The following is a 13,928-nucleotide window of genomic DNA, read 5'->3' as shown; positions in this document are numbered from 1 at the left end:
TTTTAGTAACAGTCTACTGGCTCAGTTGTGGCAGATATAAAGAGCTCATATCCAGCCATATCCAGACCCGGCAACATTCTTCTGTACTCGCATAAAGCGGCAAAAATGATTTAATGTGCATCATTTTGTAACCGATATCCTCACTAATGCATCTAGCCCTAAGGAACAATGAAATAAAGCAAATATTATTTATTTATCTATTTAAATATATTTAATTATTCATGGAGGAAACGAGACGTCTCAGTTATGCGACTTTCTCTGTTTTTGCAGATGCAGCAATTTTCTCAACGCGACAAAATTTAGAAGCTACATTCATAAGGCTCTCATCTCTACACCTTAAATATGCAGTCAGGGAGTGGCTGTGCGCAGCGCCTGCATGTTTGGAGTATGAGAGGCCATACCTTGGTCATAGCGCACGCTTTCCATCAGCCACTGGATCAGTCCATCTTTCCCCGTGTTGTTGGCCAAGGACAGGGCATAGGCAGCCAGCGCCAACGCTCCCGGTGAGTCTCCGCGGTGCAAATTCCGCTCCAGAAACGCCGCTGCTCTCGCCCTCGAGGTTTGCGAAACCTTTCGGGCGTATGGAAGGTGGGTGTTAAAAGTCAGTGGCGAGCTTTCACAGGTGACCGTTTTCATTGAGCGTACAGGCAATGTGAGCACTAATGCTCGAAGCAACAAAGCATCTATGATGAAGACGCTAACATGCTGCGTAGCGGACGGCAGCATAACTACCCGGGTAGACCATGCCGCCCGATATATTAAACTTTTCGTGGTCTCCGCGTCTAAGAGAAAGTAGGCTTGGTACGCAAGCACTGGCTATGATTGCGAGTGAAACCCCAGAGGATTAAGAAATGTGCGTTGGCATGTTCTTCGAAGGGGGCCGCACCCCAAGGCGTTGTAGGAATCCATGAGTCTCCGATTGCTCCCTTAAGCTATGCCTAGGCATCCGCAACAGCAGTTCTTTCGCTCGACGTTAGGGCTCAAAGTGCTAGTTAGAACACATTTTGACTCAGAGATGTTAACTAGCACCGCGAATTTCATAATTAAATTGATAAATCACTTTTTACAGCTCCTATATATTTAATTTACTGTTACTTAATAGCACGGTGGTGGCATATGGGTGCCGTGGACCATGGTGGCAGTGTAACTGCATGCAGGATAGTTTTCGCATGTATATGTGGTGCAAGGAAAGGTATAAAAACTGTGCCCCCCCTCCCCCAAATTAGGCTGGTGTCTCGCATACTTGCCTGGCTAAATGTTTATATCGAACAGCCTTATCATCCCCTTGAAAATCCCACGCAAAACTGTAGCCGTATCGCTCGCGTATATAGAACTCACGTTGAGCGGATCATTCGATATATTGAACTATGCGCCGCGCCCCTTAAAGGGAAACTGCACCGCTTTTTGAGAATTCCGCGATATTCAAGTATTCAAATCTATATAGCCTGTATGTAAAGCATGTCAAGTTTTTTTGCGCTAGCATTGAAAATAGTGACGTAATCTACGATTAAATTTTACGGTTCTCTTCACAGCACTGGAGGAGGGTGGAAAAGCTCGATGTCCCCTCATGGATAGTAAGATTTCAAATTTCCGCCGCGGTCGACAACACCCTGCCGTGCGTTGTCGGACGCTGCCAGACAATGCTTGGCCTTCGGTGGCGTTGGCTTTTCTCTTTCAAAGAAAGCGTTTATGCGTTGGAAATATACCGGCACCGTAGATGCCGTCATCATGCGCCCACCACTCTGCGCTGTGTGCTGCGGAAAAGCTTGAAGGTCATTGCGATTTTAAGCAGCGATTGCGCCACCATTTCAAATGCTGGCCCAAAGGAACTTCGCATGCTTTACCTGCGACTTTCACATCGTTCTGCGCCTTTAAGCTTGTCGAACTCTAAAACCTCTGCAGTTGCCCTTTATGTGCCGCTTCTTCTAACGGCGCTCTTCGAACCCTTTTCACTCATGGAGGCGTATCGACTGCACAGCATTGGGCAGCTGCTGGCAGTGTTGACTCTGTGAAACCGCGTGGCGAGGTGAACGCGAGCAGTATTTGAGGGTGACCTGCGGTCTCATGAACTCATTTTACCTGCTGCATTGCTGTCATGCGGTGAAGCCAACCTAAATAAGCTCTCGCGGCGGCCCTCGCCTGGCGTGTTTCGCTGCTGAAGCCATTGCTGAAACCAACCGTCCCTTACTTTTGGTGAGATAATTGTATTTCTAGCTCACGAGTGACAGGATCGAACATCTTATGATAGGCAGTTGCTAGTCCCAAACCATCTTCCGCTGTGGCTTGCGTGCGAAGCAGCTTAGGCGTAGAAATACCTCGAGAGCGGTGCGTTGCCAGCACGCCGCGGGCAGCACGTCGCTGCAAGAACGCGTCAAGCGTCGGTGCGATGTATTCTTGATTCTAGGTTACATAAAACCTTTCTGTTGCCATTTTTTATATACATCTTATTACCAATATATGAAACTATTTCGCAATCTCTTTCTGCAAGTTAGAGTCTGAAGCTTAAAAGTCTGGGGCTTTGTGAACACCGTGTGGCAGCCCCCCTCGTGCGCTTACCGAGTATCCTCCTTCAGCGCACTCCTCGAAGGTGATGAGAATGAAGGCAGTCAGCGCTGATGGGTGCCCGAAATTTAGCTGCACATTTGGAAAGAATAAGCGTGATGTGAGCATCTTTGTCCAATCATCACGCATTGTCGAGGTCAGAATAACATGAACTACGTTTCGGTGGTCAAACTGTTCTGAAACCGTGCCTGACACGAATGAACCGACGTACGCTCGCGTACAATATAACACGGACTACGCTTTATGTTCCAACCCTTGCCCTCCCACGGCCCAGGAAAAACAGAAAAGTTAGCTACCTTCATGCAGAAGCTCACAGGCATCAAATACTTGCATGAGCCTCATGCAAGTATTTGATGCCTGTGAGCTTCTGCATGAAGGTAGCTAACTTTTCAATTTTTGATGGGTGGTGGGGGGGGCAAGGGTTGGAACACCAAAGCGTAGTCCATGCTATTTTGTACGCGAGCGTACATGGCACAAATATGAGACGCCATATGCGCGGTTTTTCGTCTAATCGCCGACCGTGGAAAAAAATTCCACGATGTACGTAAATAGGCAATTGGACAGTTCTGAAAAGGCATATTTTCGGCGGTTCTCGCGCAAAGTTTATTCACAATACTTGCAGAGGCCAACAAGTATAAAACATTTATAAAAGACTTTATGACAAGCTTTGCATTACAGAAGGAAGAATAAAATCCTTATCACTGAACTGACAGTTACAAAGACACTTTTTAAGCAGACACCCTACAGCCCGTTGCTGTATCCCCATTTTCTTCCTCACAACAAGGTTTGAAAGTTCAACTCTACGAAAGCGCTGTTACATTTTGCAGAGGTATTCATCCCGATAAATTCTCAATATGGTTTTTTTTACCGCATTATGTCATAAGCCACACATTATAAAAGTAATCTTAACCGTGATAGAGCATTTTACATTCTGCGATTACCTTTGAGTCGACTGATTTCTGTGAATTTTGGATCATCTTGGAAGAATATATGTACTATCATGTTACCAGACTTGGCTTTAATTTATGCTATTTGTTTTATTTTCGACAGGCTGACAAAAAAAGGGGGGTGGGAGAGGTTGCCAAAAGGGTGGAGAGGGGGTGCCGTTACTTGTAGAAGGTGCTATAATTCTTGTACATTCATTTTCACTCCCGAAAGGCAGTGATGCAATAAGCTCAAGATGTTCTGCCTCATGTGCTGTGCCTTGATTTTCATGTAGCTATAGCTGTGGATTAATTTTTAATTGTGTGTCATGTTACCATACCGTCAGGGTGTCGTTGGCACTCCTACTGATGTGTGCTACACACTGTTGAAACAACGAATGCGTAGAAACGTCATCCCATCCTTTCTTTTGATCAGCGCAATCTATTTTCGTAATGCGTAGAAACAGGTATATATATTCGGAAAGGCGGCTTAGACTATTTTGTGGACAGTGAGCTATATCAGCGGAAAATAAGACTAGATAGCACGCACCACATAGGCGGAGATGCGGCCTAGCCCATTTTGTGGAGAGGGAGCTACACCAGCGGGAAATAAAACTATGTAACACACATAGCACATTGACGGCAGCTTGCCAGTCGTGCCTGCCTTAAATATTGCCGAAATGGACGAAAAATTGTGCATCCCATCATTTACACTTCATTTTTGAGTTTAATAGCACACCGTTCTTATTTACGGGGCTTATTTATTAAAGGGACCTAGAAAGGGGTCTCAATAAAGGTGCGATATGTCTGGGATGTTCAAAGACGACGGTTGATAATTATCCCCCAGCAAGAATTACTTTAGCGCGTTTTGTGGAAGCTTAGTTATATGCAGACAAAATTTAAACTTCCGCGTCTTCGCGCCTTTCCCTCTCCTCTCGCACGCCAAAACAGCGGCGCTCCTCCGCCGGCCCCCCTCAGTCGGCCCCTCACCTACCTCCGCCAGCTGCGGCGCGCGCGGAGTAGCATCCGCCGCGGTAGCGCGTGACGTCTGCAAATATTTGGCGCTGTGAACCAATGATAATCCCCGGCTGTTGACGTCATTAGCAAGATGTGACGTCGTCTGCCAGGTTTTCGTGCGAAAGCCCGGCACCGCGCGTCGCCGCGAGGAGCGAAAGCGGGTATTTTTAAAAATGTTTTGTAAAATTCCCGCTGGCTTTCGAGGTCTCCTACGCGGCATGGATGCTGGGTGGCCTGTACTCTACATAGTGCAAGCATTTTAAAACCAAGTCCAAACACCCCTTTCTGTGGCCTTTTAAGTATGAGGTGCTGTTAAAGCTTTGCATTGTGAAGACTCCATCTTTAGTTGGGCGCTAAAAAGCAGAATATAGGGAAGTGAACCGCACAACAAACCAACCAGGAGAACATAAAAAGGAGGCCATTTACTCACCACTAGTTCGCTGAGGCTATATTCATGGAAGCCCCCATTTCCTTGCTGCCTGCTAGTTATATAGCGCAGTCCGCTTCGGATGACGTTTTCATCAATCATGACGGATTTCGTAGCTTCGCACAAGTTGCGAATGACGAAAGCCGTCAGCCTGCGGACGACAGTCAGCGATAAGTGAAGCGTAGGCACCATACATGTAATGCCAGATGTTTTTTCTTTTGAATATTTTCCATTACTCTAGCAATGGAACGGTTTCGCAACAATTATTTCGGTAGAGAAAAAAGGAAGGAATTGGGGGGGGGGGGGGGGGGGTAAGCAAAAACAGAAAAAAATTGAATATGCAAGCTAAGACAAGAAACAGAATTGAATTTAAAAAGCTGGCATGCATCGTAGTTTGAAAAGGTATCCGAAAGTTAGCCGTAATAATGGACGGTCGGTTCGCAATACTGGCTTCAATGTCGCATGTCATTAGAGACAGCCATATATACTTTGTAGCAACAAAGTAGCCACTGGTATTCGACTGCGGTGACCGCAGTGGTGGCCTAGTGGTTTGACTTTTAGCATCCGCATCGCATGCTGGAGTTACGGGGTTCGATCCGCAGTGCCGCCGGTTGCCTACCGGTGGTCCAAGGGGTACAAGCATTCCCCTGGTCTTGCGATGGGCTTCTGCGGAGTGAAATTCTTAGAAAATGGGTCTTTGACCACACCATGCCTAACGAAAAATGCCTCGTCCTATGGTGCTGTTTGGCCAAAGCTGCTTCTCAGCAGTTATAATTCAACATAATCATCACCCTATTCGACTGCGGTGTTGTGCTGTACGCGCACGAGGAACAGTCTCATGCGATCAGGGAATGGACACGAGTGGCGTCGCAGACCCACTCCCTTCGCAGGTGAAGTTGCCGTTCTCTAGCGTCACGCCAGCCGTTTTATCTTGCGCCATGCAGCACAATGACTCATCTCTCCAGCGCACATAAAACACAGGGACAGAGAATGAGAGAGCAGGCACCACGGACGCTGGGCGCAATGCACCGCGCCGACTCCCTATGACAGCACTTTGCACCTTCTCACGGCACTCCACCAGAGCGGTGGTATTGGCTTCGAGCCCCAGACCAGAAATTCTCCGGACTACAAATATCTGGGAACGCTCTGCATGACTTTCCCTAGCCGGAACGGAAAAGTGGATTTAAATTGAAAGCTGGGCCAGTTGACATAAACTCAAACTTTATAGAAGTGTAAAATACAAGCGTGTCTTTCGTGGCCCTGTGTTTCGCGCTACCAAAAAGAAAAGCTGAATGCAAGGGGTTTCGCCACACTGCGAAAGCAATTTTATCAGTTTCCTTAGGATTGAGAAAATAGCCTTTATGTTTTGTGAGGTTTGACATCCCAAAGCTGCGCGGCTCTGGATTACCACATGCGGCTCTTTAATTAACGTCCACTGACATAGCACAGTGCACGGACGTTTTAAACTTCGCCTCCATAGAAATGCGGCCGCCACTGCCGCGATTCGGTCCCGTGTCCTTGGGCTAAGCAGCCGAACGCCTTATCAACCTCCACCGGGATCGCCAACTTCAAGGGCGCTGTATCGTGGCATCTTACACATCGACCTTCCACGTCCCAGCGCTGTCCCTTCCCTCCAACTTCCGTATGTCCCCCATGTCCCCCGGGCTTCACGGGGGACGCCGACAAGCTCAGGCTCACCACCACTCTCCTCCCTTCTCCATCACACATACTGTGGCGTACACACATGCATCCCAGGTGCAGGTCCTTGCTTCTGCCACGTATGCCGTATGCATACCCCGGAGTCATCCGAACGCCCAAGCCACTAAGCCATCGCGGTGGGTTGAGAAATTGGAGAAGAGGACAGAATTTATGCGGGTAACATGGCTGCTCCAAACGTCGTGCCGCGCCTAGTCCTTTATGAGACTGAGGAGGAATGTTTTAAGGCTCCTCACTGATGCCTGGGCTAACGGCGAACGGCGCTGAAAAGAAATACTTGCGGACACTTTGCATGGCGACTTACGAGCGCACATGTACCTCTTTGCCATAATTTCGGGCGCCAACTATGAACAGTTACTCGAGAAAACAAATTTTACTTTAATGCATTCCGGTAGACCAGTTACAAAAATCCTCTTTCATAGTGACAGAGCTGCCAATATTTCTCTTGAGACTTGAAAATTTTGTCAGTATAGCATATCTTCCTCGAGCTGGCAATCCTAGGGTGAACAAGGCAATGACGAAAATATGCGCAAAGCATCGGTGTTTGTTGACCGCCGATTCGATTTGCCTCCGATCGTTAGTGTAAGCTTGTTATTTGCAATAGTAAAAAAAGAAAAACTGGAGGGGGCAATTAAGCTGCCCCTATGTGTATGACGCGATAGCGTTACATTCATAGATCGCTGGGCGTCCTCATACCACTCCTAGAGCGGTGGTGCTGCTGGTAAGCGATGCAGCACTGTCCTGCGATGGCAAGTGCTGCCTTCGATGGGGCTTGTGAGACCCAGGTTACTCTTTCCAAGCAACCTCTCGAGACCAGTCATTTGCGCCCACAGTGGTCAGTTTACTCACAATACGGTGGGCGGGTGTTGATGACGTTACAAGGCCACGTTACCCTTGGTGGCCCACCTACGCTCGCAAACGGTCACCAACGCAGACGCTGGACAATTTTTTCCGGTCATCATGGTACCAACGCTCTGAAGTTAAAAACGTGCAAACTGGACGAGAACAAGCAGGCCCGAAAACATTACATCGCTGAGCCGGAGTTCCCTGGTTCGAACCCGACCGCGGCGGCCGCGTTCGATGAAGGCGAAACGCAAAAGGCGTCCGTGTGCTGTGCGATGTCAGTGCACGTTAAAGGTCCCCAGGTGGTCGAAATTATTCCAGAGCCTTCCATTACGGCACCTATTTATTCTTTTCTTCTTTCACTCCCTCCTTTGTCCATTCCCTTACGGCGCAGTTCGGATGCCCACAGAGTTATGTGAGACAGTTACTTCGTCATTTCCTTTCCTCAAAACCAATTTTCATTTCACTTTTATACGAACAGGGAGAAAGCGGCGCTTCTACATTGACAAGATAAATTTGTTGCTACAAACGTAATCTACAGTTTTATTTAGACAAGAACAATTGTTTCTACGATTTTCATTACGAATGTCGGCCTTGAGATTGGTCTTTCACAAAGCTCAGGCTACATGCGCAATGTGAACCAAAAATGCAGTGCCACGAATTGGAATTTCATTACTGATATATTAGCTCGCATAATGTAGCAGCTATATTTTTTCTTTCGATTCTTTCCTAGTTTGTGCAATAAGGAGTTAAGATAGAAGAGCGAGTAAGCCTGTTCTCTGTTTTTGATATTACGTTTACAACTTTCTGTGAGTTGCTCGCTGCTGACTGGGGCCTACATGAAGGGACGTAATACTCATTCACACAAAGTTTAAGAACGAGGGCTTGTAGCTTAACAAATTAAAATGAACCAATAGCTTTAATTACAACGACTATGAACTATGCCAACGTATTTTCCGCGCCTCTAAGTTTGATGTTTGAATGAGAGAGTCCTTTCGGACAAAGTATTAGAAGTGCAGCACTTACCATGGGCTAGCACTACTCCATTCGAAAACACTGAAAGAGCCATCCGGTTTCCTGTACTTGAGTATTTGGTTGTAGGCTGGAAAAAAGGAAGAGAGAAAGATGAAGCTAGTGTATTTAGCTAGTGTCATAGTATAAATATTTAAGACTAAGTGCCACATGAAAGTTACGAGCTCTTCTCTTGATAATTCATATATCTGCTATGCAACGTCAGATTCGCCCATACGTATTCATCAGAAGTAGCGATGTGTCTTCGTAATCGACTATGTGTCACTCCTATTGCTGTCACATATCATACCCACTAATGTAATCGGTGCGATATTGACACAGCTATACAGTGTAGTTTCACTCAGAACTGCACCTTTGTCAAGGAATCTGTAGTTGATTTAAACAGGGTAACACGCCATAATTGCTCCTCGCATGAACATTTTTACAGAACGAAGCCGTTATGCTCACTCCTTAAAACAAACTCCCTACTCTGCATCTCTGCTATTTGAAATGACTGGCGCAGTTATGCCAAGTGCATTCAAGCTTCGAAGAACCATAACCTGTGAAGCCCACAATCCACCGCCGATAGGAACACCAGGAGCACGGTGGCATCTTTTATAGTCGCTAGTGATTGCGCCTAAAGGAATCGGCAAAAATGTATGCGCTCATAACATGCGTCAGTGTATCGAGCGGTATGCTTCCTTCTCACTTTAAGCTTGCATGGTACCGTACGTTCAGTGTGCTGATAAGGCTACACGGCCGCCGCCTGCATGTGTTCCTGTATGCAACACCCTTTTATACCCCCATATTGTGCCCCCCCCCCCCCCCCCCCCCGATCATGGAGCGAGCACGGACAAGTTCTTTGAAAACTCACAGGCGACGTGGTTAAACTCGGTCAGAGCCAACGCAACGCAGCATGTATTGTGCGCTGCACTGGAAAACACATTTCGTGGGAACATTAGGAGGGTACAAGGCAATTCAGGCGACTTTCTCTCCACGCACTGACAAAGCACCAAAGCTGGCTGAAGCCCGCCCAGCAGAAAGCCTTGCTGCTAAATATATTTCTGGCAAAAGATACCGCACCGTCAAAACAGCAGCTGAAATGAAACAAAACTGAGAATAAAGGGATCACCTCTTCGAATATAGTCAAGAGCGTCGTTCTCTTCAGCAATGCTGATGCGGTTGGCGGTCTTGAAGAACTCGTAGGCGTACAGTACTGGCATCAGCTTGGCCGTGGTCTGTTCTCCACAATCAGAGGGATAAATGAACGCTTGGTCCGGCTTCTTGATTATAGATTGAAGAACGGCAGTCACTCCGTCTCCTGCGCAGCGGAAAAAATGAAAAAAAAAAACCTATCAGTAGTGGCGATTTTACGCGGCAGCTGGAATAATAGTAATCTTCTGTGCCATGTCGCCTGACCGCCTTGAAACGGTTTTTAGGCGCATATGCACTAATATACCGTGAGCCATACACACTTAAAGAAACGTCGCTTATCACCACGAATGCTAACGCTCGCACGCAGCCTTTGTATCTTAACAGATAAATGGAGCTATTCGCATGAAGTTACACGGGCATATTTACGTCCACTAATGCACTGGGGTACGAGTCAAGTTAAACCCACCGAAATCATTTAAGGTCCGAAATTTTAACCACCAGCTACCGCGTGCGCAGGAAATTATGTACAGTGCAATACAAGGTACGATTTTTTTGCCGCTTTAAGCACTTGAAAGGCCAACTGAAGAGGTTTTAGAATTCGACGAGTTTAAAGGGGTCGCCTGTGCGAAACTTGCAGGTAAAGCATGCGAGGTTCCTTTGGGCCAGCATTTGAAATGGTGACGTTATTGGCGATTAAAATCACGACTGGCTTCAAGCTTCTTCTCAGCGGCAAGCGCAAATTGGGGGCCGCATGATGACGTCATCTACGGTATCGGTACATTTCCAATGCATAAACGCTTGCTTTTAAGGTAGAAAACCAACGCCACTGAAGGCAAAGGCCGCAGAGCATCTTTTGGCAAAATCCAGCGGCGCACGGCAGGATGTGGTTGACGGTAGCGGAAATCTGAAATATTACCGCCTGAAATTTAATCGTCGATTAAAGCACCATTCTTAAATGCTGGCGCAGAAAATCTTGGCATGCTTTACGTACAGTCTACACGGAATTGAATCCTTGAATACCGCGGAATTCTCGAAAAGTGGTGCTGTTTCCCTTGAAAGTAAACTTCACATACCTGAACTGAATTTTCTGAGACAGCGTAAGAAGGCCGGTGGCTTACACTATAAATTTATATAATTGAAATTTAAGACGCAGATGGAGTTGCACTTTGATTAGGTTAAGAAATTTTCACACTTCTTTGCGCGAATAAAACGTACCTCTTCAGAGGAAGATGTGCTATGCATGACACTGCTCACTTCAGCAATGGGTTAAAGGCACTTGCGTCGTTTTCTTTTGCTCGCAGTGCGGTTGTTAAAATCTCGATGGCACTTACGTTTGGGAAATATACGCATGCATAGAGAAACTACTATACTTATTTGGATGCCTAGCTCCTGTCACTTTATTATTATTATTTTTTAACTGCTAAGCAAGCTGTTTTTATTACACGAAAGCAGACTGATGTAGGACTATTTTTATCTGGAATCGCAATACAAGGCGTTGGGGCGTGTACTTACCGACGATGTCGATTTCGCAGCGCTCTGTGTTTGGCAAAGCAAAATCAGGACGTGGCGACCGAATGTGTACCACCTGCGTTCCATTTGTACCAAAGGTCTCTGAAAAAGAAGTATTAAACGTGACATCGAAACCGCAAGTAGTCATGACACATTAGCTGACAATTCTTGTGTGATGGCAGCGTCTACTTGAATGCATCTCGCATTAGGAGTCGAATTTTGCAGACGAGCTTTGCTAGAACGCAGGAGAACAGTTACGCGCCATGGAGTTTTGCGCTTCAGAAACAGGCTTTTCAGGGCGAAGTCTGTGGCGCCTCGGTGGTCAGTTCAATTCACGAGGAGTTTGGATGAAATGCTGTTTGTCTCTCACCTGTGTATTCCTCTTGGATGTTCCTCGTGTTTCGCTTTTTAGGGTTTTCGGGATCCAAGATGACGGCAAACGATCGTGTTCTCTGAACTCCCGGAGGCTGAAAATAAAAATTGCGAGAGCCACTGCCGCCATCCCGTTCCTGGTGCTGTCAAGCTGCACGAAACTAAGTGATACGGTACACTGCAGGTTCTCTTCACCCTCTCAACTTGCGTTGCTCTTCCTGCAGTTCCGACGACTGTGAACCTATTTAGGATTTTCTCGTATTTTATGTGCAGCTTGACCTTGGAGAATTTCGTCGACATTGGAAGCTAAACTTGCTGCCTTCGCGCTTGACTGCGGCATGTTTGCGCTCTCTTGATTGGTTGGTTGGCTTCAAATAAAGTTGGCACACACCCACTGCGTGGGAGTGGCCAAGTTTGAGGCGGTTAATTGCTGGAAACAGGAGTGTTTTGAAAGGAAAAGGAGTAGTAACAGTATATAGGTTTACAGACTGGACGACGCAAAAACAGGGGTCCTGTTAACTTGGAAATCGAAGACGGGACAATGGCTTAGTGCGCTATCTTACCCGGACATTCAGCTCCACTTTGACCTCGTCCCCTTCGCCGCTGGTGCTGCGTGCCTTCACGTGGATCTGTTTTTTTCCTGCGGCAAGGGGCACCACTGGGAATATGGCGGTGCGGCCATGTCCGGGTGGAATCTCGAGCACCCGGACCGCGGATGGTTTTCCTAGTTTGGCCCCAGAGCAGATGTCGTTAGTCCCAAGCAGCACCACCTTAGCCTGAAATCAGCGGAAAACCGGCGACCTCTCATTTACGGTCATTTTTCGGCACTAAATTCAAGCTTTCCTACTGAATTTGAGGGTTTGACTTTTGTGAACAAAAAATAAGCCGCGAGACAAGGTAAATTTACGCAAAGCGCTTAACTGCTGCTTTAACGGCATAGTTGCCTAATGTTACCAAGTCGCTAACGTATGTACAGTTTCTGCACTCAGTAAGAAGCCGGATGTTGGTAACTTTAGCCGCTGTCTTTTCCGTGAGTGGATGCCAGAGAACCCGACGCTTGTCGAAACGCGCGAGAGAAAAAGAAGCGGAGGCGCTCGTCGAACGAAACGCAGCTGGAACAGCCAAGCAGTTGGCGCGCAAAAACACAGACTGGACACCGACACACTTTCCCAGCAGTTGACGGCGAATCCATTCGAAAGCTGCCGAATTTTCAGCAGACGTTCAACAGTAGCTGACCATCATCTCACGCTGGCGCGTGAATACCCTCATCGTTTCCGTATTTCTTTTCTGCCGTGAGCGGCGCCCACTAAGCAATTCCGCCAGTAACAGTGGTCTGGCGGGGCATCTGATCGAACGAAGAGAAAACGGAAGAAAGAAATCATTACATTCTCCCGCGTTTTTGCCGTCAAGATAGCTAAACCACGAAAGCCCATTGTTTAAAAGCAGGCTGAAAAAGTATTAAGAACCAGGTTTAAAGACCCTTACTGCGGAAGTTTCTAGGCAAAGCGCGTATCCCCCTTGGGAGAAGTTGGGATTTATGACAGCGTCTGAATGCTCATCTGATGCGGGACGCCCTTGAGACAGTGTGTACACAGCCACAAGAGCCTCTCCACAATACGGCTGCGTTCAGGAGCTGTTATTGCTTGATATTTCTGCGTTGTTGTTGCTTGAGCGTCGGCAAGATCAAAAGACCGTCAAATTACATGAAGGCGTACAAGGCTCTGGTTTCTTTCATTCGCCGAAGCAAGAGGGCTCGTGACCGTTCATACGCAGTTGGCGTCGGCTGCTGCGCACACGCGAGTGTGCTACGACAGCGGCCAGAAGCGTCGCTAACAGGCGCTCCAATCAACTCTCCGCGCTTGAAAACTCTCCGCGTTTGAAAACGTTGACGTTTTTTTTTCTTTAACAACAGAATGTCTCGTACGGCCAATTGTTCTGCTCATAACACAAATCTTGGCCATATGCAGCGTGGGGCGGACGCAAAAGAAGAGAAGCACGGTGTCGGCGGTAGGAATCGAACCCGTTCCTGCAATGTCCTCCGGCGCAGGGGATGGACAAGCTGCCGATTAGGGTTTCCGCTCCAAGTGGTCCGGCAGCGAATGGCGAAAAGGCTTTTTCTTTGGGTCTGGCTTTACTGGTAATTAAAACCCGTGAAAAAAAATTGCTGTCTGCCATATTTTGGACACTGATTATATCTTGGCCGTAAAATTTCCGTTTAGGCTCAAAAGATTGCGCAGTTCCCGCCTTCGTCTTCCCGCGTGTCTTGCATGTATGCTCACGAGTTTCTCCTCCAGCGTCCACAAGTGCTGCACCTGTTGCACTACGCTGCCGTTCGCTGAATGTTTTGCTGAACCAAAAAAGTCAGTCACACGTCGGCAAGGGAGTGGCCTATT

At 47.3% G+C, this 13,928-nt stretch overlaps 1 protein-coding gene across 2 annotated transcripts in view; it reads right to left on the bottom strand.

Annotated features, from left to right (window-relative positions):
- The window catches only part of LOC144113433 (A.superbus venom factor 1-like), a 119,187-nt gene that overhangs the window by 29,939 nt on the left and 75,320 nt on the right, over nucleotides 1-13,928 (bottom strand). For both annotated transcript variants that reach the window (XM_077646504.1, XM_077646505.1), the window contains 8 exons: nucleotides 12,099-12,311; nucleotides 11,534-11,630; nucleotides 11,167-11,265; nucleotides 9,632-9,820; nucleotides 8,515-8,590; nucleotides 4,933-5,080; nucleotides 2,557-2,634; nucleotides 402-570 (listed from right to left, as the gene is read on the bottom strand). In XM_077646504.1, coding sequence (XP_077502630.1) covers nucleotides 402-570; nucleotides 2,557-2,634; nucleotides 4,933-5,080; nucleotides 8,515-8,590; nucleotides 9,632-9,820; nucleotides 11,167-11,265; nucleotides 11,534-11,630; nucleotides 12,099-12,311 — 1,069 coding nt within the window. The remainder of the gene's footprint in view (nucleotides 1-401; nucleotides 571-2,556; nucleotides 2,635-4,932; nucleotides 5,081-8,514; nucleotides 8,591-9,631; nucleotides 9,821-11,166; nucleotides 11,266-11,533; nucleotides 11,631-12,098; nucleotides 12,312-13,928) is intronic.

This window comes from Amblyomma americanum, chromosome 1 (assembly GCF_052857255.1).
Source record: "Amblyomma americanum isolate KBUSLIRL-KWMA chromosome 1, ASM5285725v1, whole genome shotgun sequence".
Taxonomy (NCBI): Eukaryota; Metazoa; Arthropoda; class Arachnida; order Ixodida; family Ixodidae; genus Amblyomma; species Amblyomma americanum.
The sequence above is the reverse complement of the archived record's forward strand: the minus strand, read 5'-3'. Positions and strand labels throughout refer to the sequence as shown.